The sequence below is a fragment of the Ictalurus furcatus genome, chromosome 13 (assembly GCF_023375685.1).
Source record: "Ictalurus furcatus strain D&B chromosome 13, Billie_1.0, whole genome shotgun sequence".
Lineage (NCBI taxonomy): Eukaryota > Metazoa > Chordata > Actinopteri > Siluriformes > Ictaluridae > Ictalurus > Ictalurus furcatus.
This window is the reverse complement of record NC_071267.1, coordinates 4,182,010-4,204,207: the sequence shown is the minus strand read 5'-3', so window position 1 is coordinate 4,204,207 and position 22,198 is coordinate 4,182,010. Positions and strand designations below refer to the sequence as shown.

At 40.9% G+C, this 22,198-nt stretch overlaps 1 protein-coding gene across 1 annotated transcript; it reads right to left on the bottom strand.

Annotated features, from left to right (window-relative positions):
- Window positions 1-1,316: 1,316 nt before the first annotated feature.
- Window positions 1,317-19,448, bottom strand: LOC128616754 (NACHT, LRR and PYD domains-containing protein 3-like). The gene is made up of 7 exons (XM_053639549.1): window positions 19,162-19,448; window positions 17,103-18,876; window positions 15,819-15,992; window positions 8,875-9,048; window positions 3,711-3,884; window positions 3,311-3,487; window positions 1,317-3,170 (listed from the first exon to the last, which is right to left on the bottom strand). The coding sequence occupies exons 1-7, from the start codon at window positions 19,196-19,198 to the stop codon at window positions 3,134-3,136; spliced, it is 2,547 nt and encodes an 848-aa protein (XP_053495524.1). The 5' UTR covers window positions 19,199-19,448; the 3' UTR covers window positions 1,317-3,133.
- Window positions 19,449-22,198: the final 2,750 nt, after the last annotated feature.

Genomic DNA, 22,198 nt, shown 5'->3' with positions numbered 1-22,198 from the left:
CACACACATGCCAACTGTCAGAGGTCTCAAATACCTTTTAGTTATTGTGGACAAATTCTCCAAATGGGTAGACGCTTTCCTATACTCAAAAGAAAATGCCAATACCGTTGTTAAAATTCTAGCCAAAGAAATACTCCTGCACTATGGTATTCCTCAGGTTATTGAAAGTGATAATGGAACATCCTTTGTTTCTAAGGTAACACAGAAACTTTGCAAATATCTGAAGATTGATTGGCACTTCCACATCCCATATCATCCACAAAGTTCAGGGATCGTGGAAAGATAGAATCGTACCATAAAGAACTGCCTCCCTAAAGAATCCCTCCAGCAATTGGGTTCACCTTTTGAGTACACAGAAGTCCCCATCCCTGTTCTGACATAATAAGCTCTCTGTTCATAGTTAAATCAAGCAATGAACTAGCTCTTCCACCTTTCTGTATATATATTCTGATCATTTCAGCATTAAACTAAGAAGCTTTCACTGAACTCTGTGTCTGTGTGACTTCTTCCCAAACTCGGTACTGAGAAGGTAACAGTAGTATGGGTCCAAGAATTTAATTCTGATACCAGTATCAGCAAAATCTCAACAGGTTCATTTTTTAGATTCATTTTCAGGAATTAAGCTCATGCAACTCGAGTGTGAAGGGGTGGCGGAGCATAAACGAGCCCTCAAATATAACAGCGCCCCTCAAAGAGGCCCTATTTAAGGGGGTTGCTGAGATGTTGCTGCACATTATTTTAAGAGGAAAATTTCTGATAATTTAAATGATCAACACTCAGGGGCCCTCTCAGTATGTGGGGCCCCAGGCAATAGCCTACCTTGCCTGCCCTGTAGATACGCCTCTGGGTGTGCCTGATCAGAAGTCCAGTGATTGAGTAAGAGGCAGAGTGTGTGTGTGTGTGTGTGTGTGTGTGTGTGTGTGTGTGTGTGTGTGTGTGTGTTCTGGGAAGTGTAGTTCATAGCGGCCATGTCTGTAGGCCATGAAGCATGTTGGGAGATCTATGATGTTCTTGTGGTGAATCCATAATTGTAAAAAGTCATTGCACATTTCCTTGTGAAGATTTGAACACCAAATAGGAATGAGAGTCTGTAGTTTTGTAATGGACTGTGGCGTAAGTAGACAACTGACTTGTTGCATCACTAGAGGGAGGCAGAGAGCACTGTCTTAATCATAATCAGTGGCCATCAGCCCCACCTTTCAGTCAACCTTGCCATACATGCAGTCCTCTTCAAAAGTATTGGAATTCTTTTTTTTTTTTGCTATACACTGAAGACATTTGGGTTTGAGTTCAAAAGATGAATATGAGACAATAGATCAAAATTGAAGCTTTAATTTCCTGATATATACATCTAGATGTGTTAAACAATTTAGAACATTTTGAGGTGAGCAAAAATATTGGAACAGAAAGTCTTCAAGGAAATCAAAGTAAATAACACTATTTGGTTGCATATCCCTTCTTTGCAATAAATAATCAAGCGGCGATCCACTGACATCACCAAACTGTTGAACTCTTCTTTTGTGATGCTTTTCCAGGCTTTTACCACAGCTTCTTTCAGTTGTTGTTTGTTTTGAGGGGTTTCCCCCTTTAGTCTCTTCTTCAGGAGGTGAAAGCATGCTCAAATGCACAAATCCCAAAGGCCATGCTCCAAAATAAAGTGGAAAGATTACCTAGAAGTGTGGAGGTTATTATAACAGCAAAGGGGGACTAAATCTATAATGGTATATTCAACAAGCACATATGGGTTTGATGGTATTGTTGGTATTTTTTTTCATCTTCACACCCACACACAATCAATGCAATGCAGACAAATTATGACCACATGCTACCAAGCCCCGAAATAATAGACTGTCCAGGTAGGTATAAATGGAGTTGGCACATTTACAACACACATTTGCCGTCAATAGAACTTGTTCTTCCAGCAACCAACAATCACAGTGTAGCAAAGGATTCAAGCACTGGACATGGTTCTATAGACAGGAAGTGATGTGTATAAAGAATCAGTGCACCCTCTAGTGGGCATGCGCAACAGTGCCTACAACCAACTTTGCCAAATTCACCCCTACCTTTAATGGTCACCATCCCGGTGAACACTGAGAGTCCCATGAGTAGAACGCCTAAAGGATGGCCTAGAAACTAAACCCATTCCTGACTGATCAAGTGATTGAGCTATATGAAGATCTAGAGAAATTCAACTCTTGCTCTCGTGTGGTCACCTGAGGTTGAGATGCTAAAGATGAACCTATACTCATAAGAGAGTAATCATTTTGTACCCCTATTGGATTAGACTGAAGCACTGAGGGCTGAGAACTAGAATCAACATGGACTTGACCCTCAGAGTTCCTTACACCCGTTCTCGTGTGGACTATGGCCACTTGTGAATTATCTCCAATTCTAGGTCCTTCTGGCTCTACTCACGCCTGGGGCTGGAAAGGGCCAGTAGACCTGACCCATTGGTTTACCTGGCATATTGTTGCCAGATAAGAACAGGCTTAAGTTCTGAGCAATGGACAGTTTTAATGGGTCCATCTTCTCCATGTGGTCTGATCTTATATAGCGTTCCCACTTCATCAATGTAGGCCACAATCTCAAACACAGTGGAGCACCAGTCATCCTGAATCTTACAGCAACCATGAAAATGATTCTTACAATACACTAAAGTGCCAGGGGGTAGTATTGCTACCGAGTCTGGGCAATTGGTCCTACGGTGAATGACCACAGTCTCCAAGTGCCTTTGGGAACTGGTATAAATGGAGGTCAAATACTTTTGGGCCACCCAATCTGAACCACTAAGGTTAAAAAAGCGCTATATAAGTGCAGACCATTTACCATTATCATGCCTGCTCCTGCCTCGTGCTTTGGGATCAGTCGACTGTACATTTCCGGACGTGTACTTAAGTCTCGTCAGTCTCCATCCCTGGGGCAGATCGTTTCCGTTGCTTTGTACAGCAGATATTGCGTTACGTGTGTTGATTTCTCCTGTGTATGACCTTCTGCCTGTTCTTGACTTTGTATCCGCTCTGTCCCTTTAAGTTAATGATTCAGCTCCCAAACTGCTGGAAATGTGGGACGGGTTCTAACTCTTCACCAAAACTGCTTTATCCTGGAGAAGAGGTTTGAGGTGAGACTCCTGTCATACGCCTGTCCTGGTGAGTTTATTATTCTTAATGCTGAAAGACAGAAGAGCATCAGTGTAAACACTCAACATCAGCATAAACACCAACACACACACACACACACACACACACACACACATTATTCAGTATGATACAGTAGAGTAGAGTAAAGGGACAGTAAGTCAGTAACTCACTATATTGTCTCCAGTTTACAGTGTGGATCCTTCAGTAGATCAGAGAGCAGCTTCACTCCTGATTCTCCTGGATTATTACCGTTCAGATCCAGTTCTCTCAGGTGTGATGAGGAGTTTGACCTCAGAGCTGAAGCCAGAGCAGCACAACCTTCATCTGTAATACTGCAGTAATTCATCCTGCAAAAAAAAAAAACCTTCTCACACTTAGGGTTTTAGCTCTGAAAACATCAACTACACAGAATCTTTATATACAGAACATTTACTCTCCATCTCACACACACAACAATGACAATATATCACATCACTACAATTACAATCACCATAGATGGAAACTGGATATAGCTGTGTTTATTAAAACTCTGCTCTGTGTGTGTGTGTGTGTGTGTGTGTGTGTGTGTACCTCAGTATCTCCAGTGTACAGTGTGGATTCTCCAGTCCAGCAGAGAGCAGCTTCACTCCTGAATCCTGCAGGTTATTGTGTCTCAGGTCCAGTTCTCTCAGTCTGGAGGAGTTTGAGCTGAGAACTGAGGACAGAACTCTACAGCTTTCCTCTGTCAGATTACACTCCTGCAGCCTGGAAGAGAAATGATGAAGTGTTAGATTTATTTATCTGATTGTGAAATGAGGTGTTTCCATCAGGTGGGAAATAAAGTGTTTACCTGAATACAAGGTTCTAATGTGAGGATAAAAATATAAAATGAACAGCCTGTGTATAAACAATAAACTAATATTGGCATGTTATTAAAGTAAATGTGTGTGTAATGTACACTGATCTACACGCTGTAGAAATAAATGTACTTTGTTCTGATGTGAGAAGTGATGTAGATATTTCAGCATTAACACAAAGCTGAGTTTCACAGAGACGTTAAAACTGTTGGAGTCCATTGTCCTTTGGAGCTTAATCTAACTTTCACACACATACAAATCACATAACACACACACACACACACACACACACACACACAGAGAAAAACAAAGCACAACAGCAGCAACAATGCTAATCCACACCATATAAAATACACACTTTAATGTTTTACTCATATAAAATACTGGGCCTCATTTATCACACTGGATACGAATTAATTTCTTCATAAACAGTGTGTAGGAGCATTTACACAAGAAATCTTTAATGTGCAAATTAAAATGTAATGTTATGGAACATTTACAGGATGTTGAGAGAAAAGGTTGATGAGGTGTTGGATCAGAGTTAAATGGGCGTGGCCACTCAGCACAAGAGCTAGCTCTTTATGTAGTTCATGAGGTACACAAGTGTTTAACCTTGTTACACAGGTGGATAACCATGTTTTATCCATGTTACACACAAATATAACCATGTTATAACTATGCTACACACGTGTATAACCATGTTATAACCATGTTACACACCCATACACGTGTATTACCATGTTTTAACCATGTTACACACGTAGATAACCATGTTTTAACCATGTTAAACACTTGCGTATTACCATGTTATACCCACGTTACCCACACAAACCCATGTGTATTACCATGTTATAACCATGTTTCACATGTGTAAAACCATGATCTAACCTTGTTACATACACGTGTATAACTATGTTATACACATGTTATACACATGTTACCCACACACACGTTTATTACCATGTAATAACTAGGTTACATACATGTATAACCATGTTACCCACACACACATACACGAGTATTACCATATTATTACCATGTTACACGTGTATAACAAGGATATAACTGTTAGACACGCGTTTAAAACCATGTTACACACGTGTATAACCATGTAACATCCTTTTTACAAACATGTTAATAACCATGTTATAACCATATTACACACGTATATAATCATGCTATTACCACGTTACACACACGGAAACACTGCACTAGACGGTAGAGTACACAATACATAGTATAATATAGTATAGTACAATAGTATAGTATGTCATTTGGGACACAACTTTAGTATTTACTCTCCGAAGCGTGTTTTCGGAACAGAAGTAACATGATGAGTAAATGTACCATGTACAGACCAACTAATCGATAATGAGATTCCTTGACAATGATTTTCATAATCGATTATTATTGATTTTATCAATTAGTTGTTGGAGCTCTATTAAAAACACAAAAACAGAATTTATTTAATAAAAAATCATAAATGGGAACAAAGCTTATAGGGAGGACAGACACTATCCACTCATCTCTGATCACCTGCCAGCAGAATAATGACTGGAAAGATGGAAAAGGAGATTACATTAGAACCGTAACTACTATTAGTATATATGAGTATGTTATGCTTGTTTTTGTGCTATAACCTGCAGTAATTGTGGGAGGGTGAATTATATTGGAGTTGGGGTACTCGAGTCAAATTATGAAGAGAATTCGGACTTGTCACACACTCAAGTAAATTTATACTCAAACTTAGAAAGCGAGTAACAAGAGCGAGAGAGTGACAGAACATTTCCTGATTGGTCTCTCTTTCTGCTAGCTAGACCTATCAGTGTTCTCTGTGGGCAGGCTTTAAAGTCGACCACTCTCTCTCTCTCTCTCTCTCTCTCTCTCTCTCTCTCCAGTTCATTAATCAGTTCAGTATCACTGTAGTGTCATGGCAGAGTGTCCAAAAAAAAAGAAAACACACCCTTCACCCCAGACTACACTAAATTGTACCCCTGCTTCATAGGGGTCAAAAATAACAACAGTTTTCAACAGCGACTCTTTGATTGCCCATGGTGGGATAGATGATTGTAAAAGACGTGTTGAGGTGAGTTTAACAGGTGTGATTTACTCATTAGCATAGCTAACATTATTTAAACTAGCTAGCTAGCTGCTAAGGAGCTAATCTGTTGATGTCCTACATGATGAGGCCAAACCACCTGTAGACTTGCTTAAAGTTGTAATAGAATAAAAATATGGCTAAATGAGTTGAATAGAATATAATAGTACATATTATTTTAATGTCACATTTAGCATTTAGACTGCCAACTTATACTTAAAAATGAGTGTATGTATGTCTGCGCATATATATATATATATATATATATATATATATATATATATATATATATATATATATATATATATATATATATGGGTGAGATGGGGCTGCACGGGTGGTGGAGCTACCTCCCTGAAATGAGTTTTTGCACGGTGGGATGTCAGCATAAAATTAAGCTAAGAAAATAATCGATGTCTCCCGGCCACACCTGAAACGTGGGATGTCAGGATAAAATTAATTAGTATTTCTTAGTTGAATACTACTGATAGACCTACCTAAGAAAACATATCGTTATCGTGAAACGTATTGTGTAGTCATATCGCCCGCCCCTAAATATTAACATTTGGTAATTCCAGTCTTGAATTTCACGTAAAATGTGAAATGTACTTCTTAATGTAGTAAATCTCATAAACTCTGCTGTTTTTTTTTTAATTTTTTTATTTTAGAAATTAAAATGAAAAAAGTTACAAGAACAAAGCTGTGTTCAGAAATGAGTTTGTTGTGATTAATAGACAGATTAAAAGTAGTAATAAAGCATGAAGCTTGTTGTTATGGCATGCTGCTAAATGTAACTCTACTCTGAACTCTCTCTCTCTCTCTCAGACTATATAACTGTGGGGGAGAGGCATCAAATCACTGAAATGTAACTCGAACTGGAAGACACAATATTGTGTAACACAATAACAAAACAGCTTCAGTTGTATTTTCATACACTTGTAATCTAATAAAAGTTCTACAAATACCTCTATATCCATTTTTTTATTGAAACCACTTTTTGATAGGAAACTAGTTGAGGTGCTGATGACATGAAATAAAAATATTAAATTGCAATGGCAAGATGTAACAGTGGTATTTTTTGTTACAGTTATGTTGCCATTGGTTTGTGAAGGTTAAAATACTAATTTAACAGCTCAGTATTGAGTTTACAATTGCAATTTCAAATCTTTTTTCAATGTAATTACTTTCTGGACTCGGCCAGAATCGACTCGGACTTGGCCATTAAAGACTCGGACTCAAATCCAACTTGGCCCCTTTTGGACTCCGACTTGGACTCAGACTTGATTGGTTAAGGACTTGGTCTCGATTCGGATCTGGCAAAGGTGGACTTGGACCCAACACTACTAAATATATTTAAAAAGCAGCTTCAGCACATTTTTTTTACCTTGGCTTTCAATTAGGCCTCTTCATTTTAGGCTTAAAACTGATTTTTTTTTTTTTTTAATTTCATAATGATCTAATTAAAAAAATATTTTCTGTTTGATTACTTAATTATTTCTTAAGGAATTTTTAGGTTTTAATATTGTATTTTTATCTTTAATATTGTGTTGCAATATTTTTGTTTTAAAGGGGACCTATTATGCAAAATTCATTTTTAAATGGTGTTTGAACATAAATGTGTGTTGGCAGAATGTGTACACAACCACCCTACGATGGTAAAAATCTGACCACTCCTTTTTTTATATTCCCAATAAATCATAAACATAGTCTCAAAATGAGCCACTTTTGTTTTCACCCTAACATGACGTCATGTTGGAACAAGCCCTGCCCAGGGACTCTGCCCTATTAGCATAGCTCCTCCCGTGAGTGAGCTGCACACAATCGGCCATGTTCTCTGCGCTGGAGCAGCTACAGTGATGAGAAGAATGTCTCAGCTTCGTAAGCTTTGTAAGTGTTCTGTTGTTGGCTTTAACAATGAACACGAGAGTCTTCATGTACTCCCGGCATCAGAGACACTGAAGACGCAGTGAAGTTTTATTTTTGAAGGAAATGTGCCCCAAAAAATACCTAAAATCTTTTCACACCAGACTGCTTTGTGAACGAGGGTCAATACAAAGCAGGATTTGATAAAAACTTGATTCTCAAGCATGGATCAGTACCCACTGTTCGTGATCCAGCTTCATATCCAGAAGACGGAAATATCGCACTTTATATTTTGGGAATGTTCGCAAATCAATTTTCCGAATGAGCTTGTTAGCGGATTCCATGGCTAATGCGACTAAAGTGCCAGAGTTATGTCATCATTTTTATTTTTAAGCCGAAAACACACCTTTATTATGCACAATACAGTAAGGGGATTGTCTTTTTGAAAACTGTGTAGATTTTCTGTGAATCATTTTACACCAGGCTGCTTTGTGAATAAGGTTGTTAGCAGATTCCACAGCTAATGTAGTATCAGAAGCAGGAGCTGGTCTCTTCTGGAAACGGGGTGGGGTGCAGCAGCTCATTTACATTTAAAGAGACACACCAAAACAGCCTATTTTTGCTTCCACCCATAAAGGGGCATTTACAACAGGGTATAAGATCTGTGGGGAATTTTGGGCTGAAAGCTCACAGACACATTCTGGGGACACCTGAGACTTATATTACATCTTGTAAAAAGGCTTAAAATAGGTCTCCTTTAATAATATATTTGTTATTTTATTTTCCATTGTGAAGCACTTTGAGCTGAATTTTATGTATGAAATGTGCTATTTAAATAAAGTTGTTATTATTATTATTATTGCTGTTGTTGTGGTTGGTGTGTGTGTGTGTGTGTGTGTGTGTGTGTGTGTGTGTGTGTGTGTGTGTGTGTGTGTACCTCAGTATCTCCAGTGTACAGTGTGGACTCTCCAGTCCAGCAGAGAGCAGCTTCACTCCTGAATCCTGCAGTTTATTGTAGCTCAAGTCCAGTTCTCTCAGACTGGAGGAGTTTGAGCTGAGAACTGAGGACAGAACTCTACAGCTTTCCTCTGTCAGATTACACCTCCACAGCCTGGAAGAGAAATGATGAAGTGTTAGATTTATTTATCTGATTGTGAAATTAGATGTTTCCCTCAGGTGGGAAATAAAGTGTTTACCTGAATACAGGGTTCTAATGTCAGGATAAAAATATAAAATGAACAGCCTGTGTATAAACAATAAACTAGTATTGGCATGTTATTAAAGTAAATGTGTGTGTAATGTACACTGATCTACATGCTGTAGAAATAAATGTACTTTGTTCTGATGTGAGAAGTGACGTAGATATTTCAGCATTAACACAAAACTGAGTTTCACAGAGACGCTAAAACTGTTGGAGTTCATTGTTCTTTGGAGCCTAATCTAACTTTCACACACATACAAATCACATAACAAACACACACACACACACACACACACACACGCAGAAAAACAAAGCTCAGAAACTATGCTAATCCACACCATATAAAATACACACTTTAATGTTTTACTCATATAAAACACTGGGCCTCATTTATCACACTGGATACGAATTAATTTCTTCATAAACAGTGTGTAGGAGTATTTACACAAGAACTCTTTAATGTGCAAATTAAAATGTAATGTTATGGAACATTTACAGGATGTTGAGAGAAAAGGTTGATGAGGTGTTGGATCAGAGTTAAATGGGCGTGGCCACTCAGCACAAGAGCTAGCTCTTTATGTATGTGCATAGCTGCTTTATCTGCTCTTTATTCTGACCCTCAACCCAGTGTTTCTCCACCAACACCTCACTGTCCTCTACTTTCACATTCATGAATGAATGAATGCCTTTTATTGTCACTATACACATGTACAATGAAATTAAGAGCCACTCCTTTTTTGTTCCGTGCCAACATGTACATAAAATAAACAAGAGGAATAAACAAGATAAATAAGATGAATAAACAAGATATTGGGGCGGATGGGGGAGGTACTATGAAATGCACAGTTTTAAGACACTATATACATATGCTGTGAACTCAGTACATGTATGTGTTTAAAATGGTAATAGCTTTTGGGAAAAAACTATTCTTAAATCTATTAGTCCTTGTTTTGATGTACCTGTAACGTCTCCCTGAGGGCAACAGATTGAACAGATCAAAGCCAGGGTGAGAGCTGTCCTTAATGATGGTTTTTCCTCTGCTGAGGCAACGGGAGGTGTAAATATCCATCAGGGAGGGGAGAGGGCAGCCAATGATCTTCTGTGCTGCTCTTACTACTCTCTGAAGCCTCTCCCTGTCTGCCGCGGTGCAGCTACCGTACCACACCGTGATACAGTATGTCAGCAGGCTCTCGACGGACGAGCAGTAGAAGATCAGCAGCAGATTGGGGTCCAGATTGTACTTCCTGAGAACCCTCAGGAAGTGTAGCCGTGTTTGAGCCTTCTTAATAACCGCTGTGATGTTGTCCGTCCAGGAGATGTCTGCAGAGATAAGGACGCCAAGAAACCGGAAGGTGTGGACCCTCTCCACACACTCACCATTGATGAAAAGGGGGGCCAGCTCAGTGTTGTGCTTCCTGAAGTCTACAGTGAGTTCCTTGGTGTTTAGAGCCAGATTATTCTTTGAACACCAGGCTGCCAAGTTTAGGACTTCCTCTCTGTAGGCTACCTCATATCCTTTTGAGATGAGTCCGACCACTGTGGTGTCGTCAGCAAACTTGATGATAAGATTATTGTTGTGGACTGGACTACAGTCGTATGTGTAGAGACAGTACAGGAGGGGGCTCAGCACACAGCCCTGTGGAGAACCTGTGCTCAACGTGCGAGTGGAGGACAGGTGGGGTCCGAGTCTCACTGTCTGAGACCGGTTGGTGAGAAAGTCCTTTATCCAGGCACATGTGAGGGGGGAGGCCAAGAGTGACCAATTTGGTGATGAGAATGTCCGTAATGATTGTATTAAAAGCCGAACTGTAATCCACAAAAAGCATCCGGATGTAGCTCTGTTGCTGCTCTAGATGTCTCAACACGTAGTGGACAGCTACGGCGATAGCATCCTCTGTGGATCTGTTTGCGCGATATGCAAACTGATAAGGATCGAAGTCTGGGGGGAGGTAGTCCTTGATGTGCTGAAGAACCAATCTCTCAAAGCACTTCATGATAAATGGAGTGAGGGCCACAGGATGATAATCATTTAGGCTAGTGGTGGGCGACTTCTTTGGCACTGGGATGATTGTGGCTGATTTTAGGCAGGACGGGATGACTGCTTGGGCCAGGGAGAGATTGAAGATTCTGGTAAAGATGTGGGCAAGCTGGTGGGCACACGATCTGAGCACCTTACCAGGTACTCTGTCTGGGCCAGCAGCTTTCCTGGGGTTCACTGCCAGAAACATCCGTCTAACATGTTGATCCGTCTAACATCGGATCCGTCTAATGCTGATCCGTCAAGATCAGCAGCAGATTGGGGTCCAGATTGTACTTCCTGAGAACCCTCAGGAAGTGTAGCCGCATTTGAGCCTTCTTAATAACCGCTGTGATGTTGTCCGTCCAGGAGATGTCTGCAGAGATAAGGACGCCAAGAAACCAGAAGGTGTGGCATCAGCTTTTATGTTCTTGGACCCTGGTCTGTATGATAACGTGAAGTGAAACCTGGTGAAGAACAGGGCCCATCGGGCATGGCGGGGTGTGAGTCTCTTTGCAGTGTGAAGATACTCCAGGTTCTTATGGTCTGTGAAGATGACAAAGGGATGTGTGGCCCCCTCTAACCAGTGTCTCCACTCCTCCAGCGCTAACTTAACTGCCAAGAGTTCATGATTTCCCACATCGTAGTTTCTCTCAGAGGGGGAAAGCTTTCGTGAGAAGAATGCCACTGGATGGAGCTTTGGCCTCTCTCCGAACCACTGGGATAAAATGGCTCCTACCCCGGTCTACTGATGCGTCCACCTCCACTATAAATGGTCTAGATGGGTCCAGATGTTTGATGATGGGTGCAGTAGTGAAGGCTTTCTTGAGCTTGTCGAAGGCGGTTTGGGTAGTTGGATTCCATGACAGACGTTTGGGTTTCCCCTTTAGCAGGGATGTTAGGGGGTTGGTGATGGCACTGAAATTCCTGATAAACCTTCTGTAGAAGTTTGCAAACCCCAGAAACCTCTGTAGTTCCTTGATCGTCATGGGTGTGGGCCAGTTAACTACAGCCTGGACCTTTTCTTGGTCCATGGAGATCCCTTCGGGGCTGGTGATGTATCCCAGAAACACAATGGTGGTTCTATGAAATTCGCATTTCTCAGCTTTAACATATAACTGATGATGGAGCAGTCGTTGTAGAACTTGGTGGACGTGGTGAATATGTTCCTCCTGGGAGTTAGAATATATTAGAATGTCATCTATGTAGGTGATCACATGGCGTCCCAGCATGTCACGTAACACGTTGTTAATTAGACATTGGAAGACCGAGGGAGCGTTAGAAAGCCCATACGGCATGACCTGATACTCATAGTGACCTGAAGTTGTGCTGAACCCAGTCTTCCATTCATCTCCTTCTCGAATCCAGACCAAGTTGTATGCACTGCGTAAGTCCAGCTTCGTGAAGATGGTGGCAGTGCGTAGTTGTTCCAGTGTGGCTGGTACTAGACGTAGTGGGTAACGGTACTTGACGCAACACCGGTTTAGTCCCCGTAATCGATGCATGGTCGTAAACCTCCTCCCTTCTTCTAAACGAAGAAAAACCCCACTGATGCTGGAGAAGTAGATGGTCATATATAACCTTGGTGCAATGCTTCCTGAATGTACTCCTCCATGGCTTTTTGTTCAGTTACTGTTAACGGATAGACTCTCCCTCGCGGTGGTGTAGTGCCTGGAAGCAAATCGATTGAGCAGTCGTAATCTCAATGAGGAGGTAGTCTACTAGCCTTCTTTTTACTGAATACTTCAATGAGGTCGTGGTAAACACTGGGGATCAGAACGTTGTCCGCCTTGTCAGGGCTCTCAACGGATGTGGACGCTAAGGTGATCACAGGGACTTGGAGACAGTGATTGATGCAGTGAGCTGACCAGCGAGTGATCTCCCTTTGATTCCATGAAATTTGTGGGTTGTGATGTTCGAGCCAAGGAAGACCGAGAACCACTGGATGCCGGGCCGTCACAATGACATGGAACGTAATTTTCTCCTGATGAAGAGCGCTGGTGCGGAGGATAATAGGTTCGGTGAAGTGGGTGATTGGGGGCTCCATCAATGGCTTGGACACGGCGGGGGGTCCTGAGAGGATGAATGGGTATGTTGTATTGGTGTATGGTCTCTGGGTCGATAAAATTCCCCGCCGCTGCAGAGTCGATCAGCGCCTCTAAAATACAGGAAATGCCTGAGTATTCTAATATAACTGGTAATACAAATGCAGACTGAACTGAGTACTGGGCAATGGGTTCTAAACTCACCCCTGACTGAGGTTGTTTGGGAGTTTTGGTTTCCCCTCGGGTAGAGCACTGTTTGAGAGGGCATTGTTGCACGAAGTGGCTCTTCTCGCCGCAGTAGAAACAACAATGTTCACGGTGCTGTCGTTCTCTCTCCTGCATGCTCACCCGAGTCTGTCCCAACTGCATGGGTTCACCAGGGCTCTCAGACGCTGGTACTTCCGCCTTGCTGCGTATGGAGCGGCGGCTCCGTAGTAGATGATCCAGGCGTATAGCTAAGTTAATGAGTGAGTCGAGAGTCAGCTGATCATCGCGACACGCCAGCTCCGTTACGATGTCGGCATTTAATCCCCGGCGAAACATAGTCTTTAGAGCGGGTTGATTCCATCCACTCCTAGCGGCCACAGTACGAAATTCAAGAGCGTAATCTGCCACACAACGTGATCCCTGCATCAAGGATAATAATTCCTCCCCAGTCTCCTGGTTGTCTGGAGAATGATCGAATACAGTGCGGAAACGTGATGTCAGCTGATCATATGTGCTGATGACGTTCCCTTCCTGTTCCCATTGCGCTGTGGCCCAGAGGAGAGCTCTCCTGGTTAAGAGTTCCATGAAGTGGATTATTTTCCGATTCTCCGTCATGTCTGGGTATGTTGAAAAAAACAGGGAGCACTGGGGTAAAAAACCTCGGCAGCATGCCAGATCTCCGTCGTACTTCTCCGGCGCTGGAGTGGGAGGTAAGCGTGTGGTCGGTGCCGTAGAAAACTGCGCAGTTTGGTTTAGCCGAGCTACCTGCTCAGTCAGGCTTGCGAGACGGTGATCATGGTCACTAATCATCCGGCCATGTCCCTCGATGGCTTGCGGCCAACGGGGATCTCCCGCTGCTTCCATTGGAAGGCGAAGTATTCTGTCACGAACCTCGAATCGGCACGGAAGCAGAAGCGGGCGGCAGGTGTAGAGCGTGGTATCGGGAAGTTCAAGAAACGTAGTCGTAAGACAGGCTATGGTCAAGCGATCGGACGAACAACACTAACGGGGTCAGGCAGAGAGCGTAGTTGAAACCGGAAACAAGGGTTGAGGATAACGAGAAGACTAACTAACTAGATCGGCTTGGTAACGCAGAGAAACGAGTTGACTGAACGTATACTTCGCATTGACATCCCTAAGTACTAGCGGTGAGAGTGTGTGTGTGTGATTGGTGCCAGGTGTGTCTGATCAGAACTCCGGGGATGGTGAGCGCATGCGTGCATGAGAAGTGAGTGCTGCATCTTGGGAAATTGAGTTCTGATCTGACTGAGCTGTGACAACGTCCTACATGATGCGGACAAACCCCCTGTAGACTTGCTTAAAGTTGTAATAGAATAAAAATATGGCTAAATGAGCTGAATAGAATATAATAGTACATATTATTGTAATGTCACATTTAGCATTTAGACTGCCAACCTATACTTAAAAATGGGTGAATGTATGTCAGTATATATATATATATATATATATATATATATATATATATATATATATATATATATATATATATATATATATATGTGTGTGTGTGGGTGAGATGGGGCTGCAGGGGTGGTGGAGCTACCTCCCTGAAATGAGATGAGTTTTTGCACGGTGGGATGTCAGCATAAAATTAAGATAAGAAATTAATCGACGTCTCCCGGCCACACCTGAAACGTGCGCACAGACAGCCGCATCATCATACGAGTACTGAACTGAGTTCTCTTTAGATGCTTATTATGCTTGGATGGTGAAATAAATACACACACATCATGTCAAAACGCAGGCCTGGCCAAGTATTCATGCAAACACAGTCGGTTATGATTTAAGTGAATGTAAACAGTCGGGGAAAAATCTGAGGTGTGTCAATACAGTATATTAGGTCTATGCATTAGGTCTTAAAGTGACAGCAGTCTAATAAACCTGCTGCTGACTGGGTCATTAATGTTCATCAAACAACAAAAGACTGAATAACTTCAGTAAATCTACTAAGAATCGCTGTATATGTCATACAGTGAAGTATATTTCATTTTACATTTAATTGTTTTATTCAATTTCCGTAGTATTTCTTACTTGAATACTATGGACAGACCTACCTAAGAAAACATATCGTTATCGTGAAACATATCGTGTAGTCATATCGCCCGTCCCTAAATATTAACATTTGTTAATTCCAGTCTTGAATTTCACGTAAAATGTCAAATGTACTTCTTAATGTAGTAAATCTCATAAAGCCTGCTGATGTTTTTTTTTTTATTATTTTAGAAATTAAAATGAAAAAAGTTACAAGAACACAGCTGTGTTCAGAAATGAGTTTGTTGTGATTCATTAAAGACTCAGACTTAAGTCCAACTCGGCCCCTTAGTTAATATTATTATTATTATTATTATTATTATTATTATTATTGGTGGGTTTTTTGTGTGTGTGTGTACCTCAGTGTCTCCAGTGTACAGTGTGGATTCTCCAGTCCAGCAGAGAGCAGCTTCACTCCTGAATCCTGCAGGTTATTGTGATTCAGGTTCAGTTCTCTCAGACTGGAGGAGTTTGAGCTGAGAACTGAGGACAGAACTCTACAGCTTTCCTCTGTCAGATTACACCAACACAGCCTGGAAGAGAAATGATGAAGTGTTAGATTTATTTAGGACAGGACACCACATCAGTACTATTATTATTATTATTATTATTATTATTATTATTATTATTATTATAATTGTTGTTGTTGTTGTTGTTATTATTATTAAGCATTTGTTCAAACAAAAAACCCCATCTGTTTTCATTCCTTTAAGGATCGTTGTAAATGATAATAATAATAATAAGAAGAAGAAGAAGAAGAAGAAGAAGGAGAAGAAGAAGAAGAAGAAGAAGAAGAAATTATTATCTGTTACAACGGTACTTAAAGGACTGAAAACAGATGGTTTTTTGTTTGAACAAATGCTTTATTATAATTGAAACTTGAAACCATTTTTTAATGAAAGTACATGTTAAAAGGTCTCCAACTAAAAAATAAATAAAATAAATAAGAAATCTCCCGTTTGAACAAAAAGGAGCAGGACGTGCTGTGGCTTTGTTTGGAAATATTTCGTTGGTGAAACAGAACAGAAACAGACAGTAAAATGTAAGACAGGTAATATTAACTTATTCTTTCTGTTAGCATAGCATAAATAAAAATAACATCAGATGTGTGAGCTTTAAAATGTCTAAAATAAATTAATATGTACTGTAGCTGCACAGCCAGACTGCTCCTGTACCTTTAACTCACACATACACAGACCCACACACACACACGTCACATGTTGTATTCATATTGTTCCCATGGTGACAGTGTTATGTTTTTCTTGTTCTCATTTGTGAAGTTCTGTTCAATGTCTCTTTCAAGTAAAAGGAGAAAAGAAAAAGTGTCTTTCACTGCTGTTTAGTTCACAAAATGATCAAAAAGCAGTCATGAATACATGCAGTTATTTTGTACAGATCATTTTCATCAGTTTTAGAGAAAAGGTAATAAATGGTGATATAAGGTTTTGTCCATATGGCCCAGATCTCAGTGCAGACGTAACGTGTTAGTGCAAAAAGTGAAACAATCTTCTGTACCAGTACCAGAGGTTTGTTTAAAGATGATTAGAGTAACTATTAACAAGCATTAATCCAAACAGTGCAGTTCAGTGTTACATTAAAATAACAAACCATGCAGTAATACATTTATAAATAAAAATACTCACTCAGCTTTTCTGGAGGCTTTGACCACTGGCAGCAGCTTCATAAAACATTCCTCTGATGGGTCATATTTCCTCAAATCAAACTCATCCAGCTCCTGATCTGAGTTCAGTAACACAAACACCAGAGCTGACCACTGAGCAGGAGAGAGTCTGGTTCTCCTGAGACGACTGTCACCTCCTCTGTTCAGGTAAGTCTGTACTTCCTTCACTAGAGAATGATCATTCAGTTCATTCAGACAGTGGAACAGATTGATGGATTTCTCTGGAGATGGATTCTCCCTGATCATTTTCTTGATGTACCTGACTGTTTCCTGTTTGCTGTGAGAACTGCTTCCTGTCTGGGGCATTAAGCCTCGTAAGAGAGCCTGATTGGACTCCAGTGAGACACCCAGAAGGAAGCGGAGGAACAGGTCCAGGTGTCCATTCTCACTCTGTAAGGCCTTGTCCACTGCACTCCTGAGGAAATTAGACATGGTTGACTTTCTTAAGAAATGGAAAAGTCCAGTGCGTTGCTCCGCTAACACATTTGTCTTGCTAAAAATAAAGCAGAGAAATGTGTATAAAGCAGCCAGAAACTCTTGAACACTCAGATGTACAAAGCTGAACACCTTCCCCAGGTGAAGCCCAAACTCCTCTCTGAAGATTTGGGTACACACTCCTGAGTACACTGCCACTTCTCCAACATCAATGCCACACTCTCTCAGGTCATCCTCATAGAAGATCAGGTTTCCTTTCTCCAGCTGTTGGAAAGCCAGTTTCCCCAGTGCCAGGATACTCTCTCTGGTCTGCTGAGGATCAGGGTCACATTTTTGATGGTACTTTTGGTCCTTGTGTTTGATCTGAAAGATCAGGAAGTGTGTGAACATTTGAGTCAGAGTCTTGGGGACCTCTCCACTCTCTGCTTCACCCAACATTCTCTCTAGAACAGTGGCTGAGATCCAGCAGAAGACTGGGATGTGACACATGATGTAGAGGCTTCTTGAAGACTTCATGCGTGTGATGATTTTATTGGCCAGGCTCTGATCACTGATCCTCTTCCTGAAGTACTCCTCTTTCTGAGGATCACTGAAGCCTCGTACCTCTGTTACCTGGTCTACACACTCAGGAGGGATCTGATTGGCTGCTCCAGGTCGAGAGGTGATCCAGAGGAGAGCAGAGGGAAGCAGATTCCCCTTGATGAGGTTTGTCAGCAGCACATCCACTGAGGCTGATTCTGTCACGTCACAAAATCTCTCATTCTTCTGGAAATTGAGAGGAAGTTGACACTCATCCAGACCATCAAAGATCAACACCACTGTGTAGGAGTCTAGTAATTCTAGTTTTCTCATTTCTGGGAAAAAGTGATGAAGAAGCTCCATCAGACTGAGATTTCTCTGCTTCATCAAATTCAGCTCTCGAAATGGAAGTGGAAACATGAAGGTGACGTCCTGATTTGCATTTCCTTCAGCCCAGTCCAGAATGAACTTCTGCACAGAGACTGTTTTTCCAATTCCAGCAACTCCTTTAGTCAGCACTCTTCTGATGGACTTGTCTTTAAAGAGCTCGTTACATTTGATGGGTATCTCCTGTGTTGCTGGTCTCCTGGACGCTGTCTCAATCTGTCTCACCTCATGTTCATTATTGATGTCTCCACTCCAACCCTCTGTGATGTAGAGATCTGTATAGATCTCATTCAGAAGTGCTGAGCTTCCATGCAGTGAGATTCCTTCATTAATTCTTTTAAACTTCTCTCTCAGGCTGGATTTCAGCTCTGTCTGATACACAGAGGCCACAGACTCTAATAAACAAAGTAATATGTTTTAATGCAAAATCACTGGGAACAATATAAAATGTAAAATTCTTTCAAATGCTGCTGTTCATTCCTGATTCATGGACTAAATATTATTGAAGGAACCGGACCACTTTACAGAGTAATCACAAACTGGACCACGAGCAGAACAGAAAATCACCAGATGTACATGATACTAAACTCAAACTTCAAACTAAAAGTGTTCATATCTAAAACTATTTCCTCTCTCTAAAGTGAACCTGATGGAATAAAGTCATGACTCCGAGCTCTTACTGTTGTGCAGTGTGTTAGCGAGATCTGTGTGGTTCATGTACTTCAGGACATGCAGTGTGATCTTCAGCGCTCCCTCTCTGACACTGTGCAGATCCTCCTCATCCTCCACCTCCCTCTCAGTGCATGCTGGGTAATCCGGACTCAGGAGCTTCCTAAACGTCTTCAGTTCATTCTTTATCAGAGTGATGACTTTGTGTTCCAGCTCCTGGTTAGAAACACACAGGAACACATCTAAATATTATAATGTTACACACTGAGAGATGCTTTTATTTTATGAAAAGAAGAAAGGTCTCTTTCTATTACCACAGTTACAACTGAAATTTGGTCTGATTACCCATAATGCTGCTGCACATCGATAAACCTGTGAACCGTCATTATCTTAAATAAAAACCTGCAACCTACTCACACACAAGTTACACACATTAAAAAGACACACACACCTTGAATATGGAGTCCAGCTGATTTCTGCTGATGTTTGATTTCTTCTTTTGTGGTCTGTGAACAAATAAAACACATGATGTAATATAGACTATATGTATTCATAGCTGCACAACACACTAATACATACAGAGACAGATATTTAACACTATCTTTTTAACACTATACATTGATTTCAGGGTTTCCTCACTGACACTAACATGTTTATGAATAAAATAGTGATCTAGTCATTAATGTCCCAGGTGTAAATGTTGTTGTGTAGCACCACAGACCCTCCAGCTCAGGGACTGCAGGCTGAACTGAACTCTTAAAGCCGTTTTTCTCACTGCCAGTCCGAGACCTGCAGCACTGCACACTTTAGTGTTTTACTGCTTCAACACCTGATAAAGCTCATGAAGGGCTTCATAATGAGACCAGTGAGTTTGATCAGGTGGAACACTGCTGTAAAACACCTCACTGTACTGACCTCACATCAGGAGAACTGGCTCCGTCTCTGAAGGAAATTGGAATACCCATTGACTCCTCACTCTTGATGGACACACAGCTGGGTTCTGGTGAGTCTGATCTCTTTCCCTCCATCATTCTAGAATTAAACAGAAATATCAGCAATAATTAATACTCTGCAGTCTCAGCACTGTTACATAATGTGTTCATCATTAAACATCAATAATTCCATCTTTTTAATTCAGCTACAGTCTGCACACTTCTTCAAACAGGAGACACGCCTCATACCTCAGGAATTACACTGATGTCAGGAGTCCCAATCACAGATAACTGACTCAGCTGGGTCTTAAAGCCTGTAGAGTTCACTGACTGAAAGCTACACTGCTCTTCTCCTCCACATTACACGGTCCTTTTTACTCTTCTCTCAGTCAGTGATTTCTCTAAACTGTTCTTAGATCAGATCAGTGATATATTCACTGCTATTAAACACCTTTAACCAAAGTTTAGTTCCTCTGTAAACTAGTGAGTTTTTAGAGATACAGATCTGTTCCCATGAGACGGTGTGTATTTATTGCTGGTGAATGTAAAAGTAACTCACCTCTCGTCTTTCTTTAAGTCCTGTTCTCCAGACACACTCATGTTGGAGGTCATGTCTCCTTCTCCAGATTACACACATTTACCTCACTCCAACATCGGTGTGTTAAATCAAACCCTGTATCAGCACAGAGTTCACTTACAGGAAATAGTCACAGTATCAAGTCATAAAACGACCTTTATAACCGGTTCTGGCTGAGGGGGCGCGGCAGAGGTGTGTGTGTGTAAGCATACAGACATTCTTGGGTGTGTGAAGCAAGACAAGTCAGTGAAGCTAGACTAGATTTTTGCAGTGTTTCAGTAAAAAATAAAAAAAATAAATACCAAATATAATATCCAGATATCAGATATCCACATTGGTCAAAATATTTTATGTGTTCAAAATGTCTTCTAATAATCCTACCTTAATGTACAAATTCCATGCATGGGTCTGTGATTTTGTAATCGTCTTCTGCATTGTGGAACAATAGGTCAGTTAGAGACATTCTATATAGTTAGAGAATTAGGTTTTCTGCATAGGAAAAGGTTTTTAGAAACACACAAATAAAAGTATAGAAAATTCTCTGCCTTTTTCTGATGTATAGTTCCATTTTTGTGTAACTGCCACACTGAGCAATTTCTGATACAATATAAAAAGAATTTTAGGTGACCTTAAGAAAACTTTACACAATTTCTACTAGGGATGGGCATTTCAGGCAAAATTACTTTCAAATTATTCATGGCATTATTTGAGTAACATACAAATTACTGCCCACATGCACATGAAAAATGACATGTATGTGTCAGGTCCACCCAATCTATGAATTCCCAGAACAAACTGCTTACAAACGTGTGTTATCCACTCCCGACAATGCACCACAGAATCCACCGCCGTTAACCCACTCTGATCACACACACTTCTTCCCAATCTCTCATGCACATAAAAGAGACTCTTATTTTATTGAAAGTTTGCAAAGTAATTGCACAGTTTGTCCTAGTGCATCTGACTTTTCTAAGCCTTTTGTACTGTGTTGAATATCCTGGTTTTTGATTCTCTGTCTGTTTTTTTGACTCTTGTCTTTAGCTTTGCATAGTTTATTCTGTTTGCTCATCGCCTGACCCTCGACTGTTTTTTGGCATTGACCCTGCTTCACATTTTGGTATTGTCTGAATTGTTGTCATTAAAATAAGCTGAACTGCAACTGCATCTGTCTCAGCCCCAAATTCCTAACAGATTACTTCACTCACTATGGATGCAGCAGGAGAGCCAGATTTGCACTATGCTCTTTCAGCTCAAGGACAGCTTACGGGAGCGCAACAACAGCATCTCGCTGTCCCCTACACTAAGATCAACCTCATCTCCCAAACTCTTGCCTCCACCGCATCACTCCGTCCCTTGACCAAAACACCCAGCACTTCAATGTCAGCACCAGAAAAGTATTTAGGTGATGCATTGGTCTATAAAGGATTTCTCCTGCAATGCTCTCTGTATTTTGCTAAGCATTAGGGAATATTTGAATCATACAACAGAGTGTGCTTCATGAACTTATCAGCAAAGTGCTGAAGTGGGCTATGTCAATGT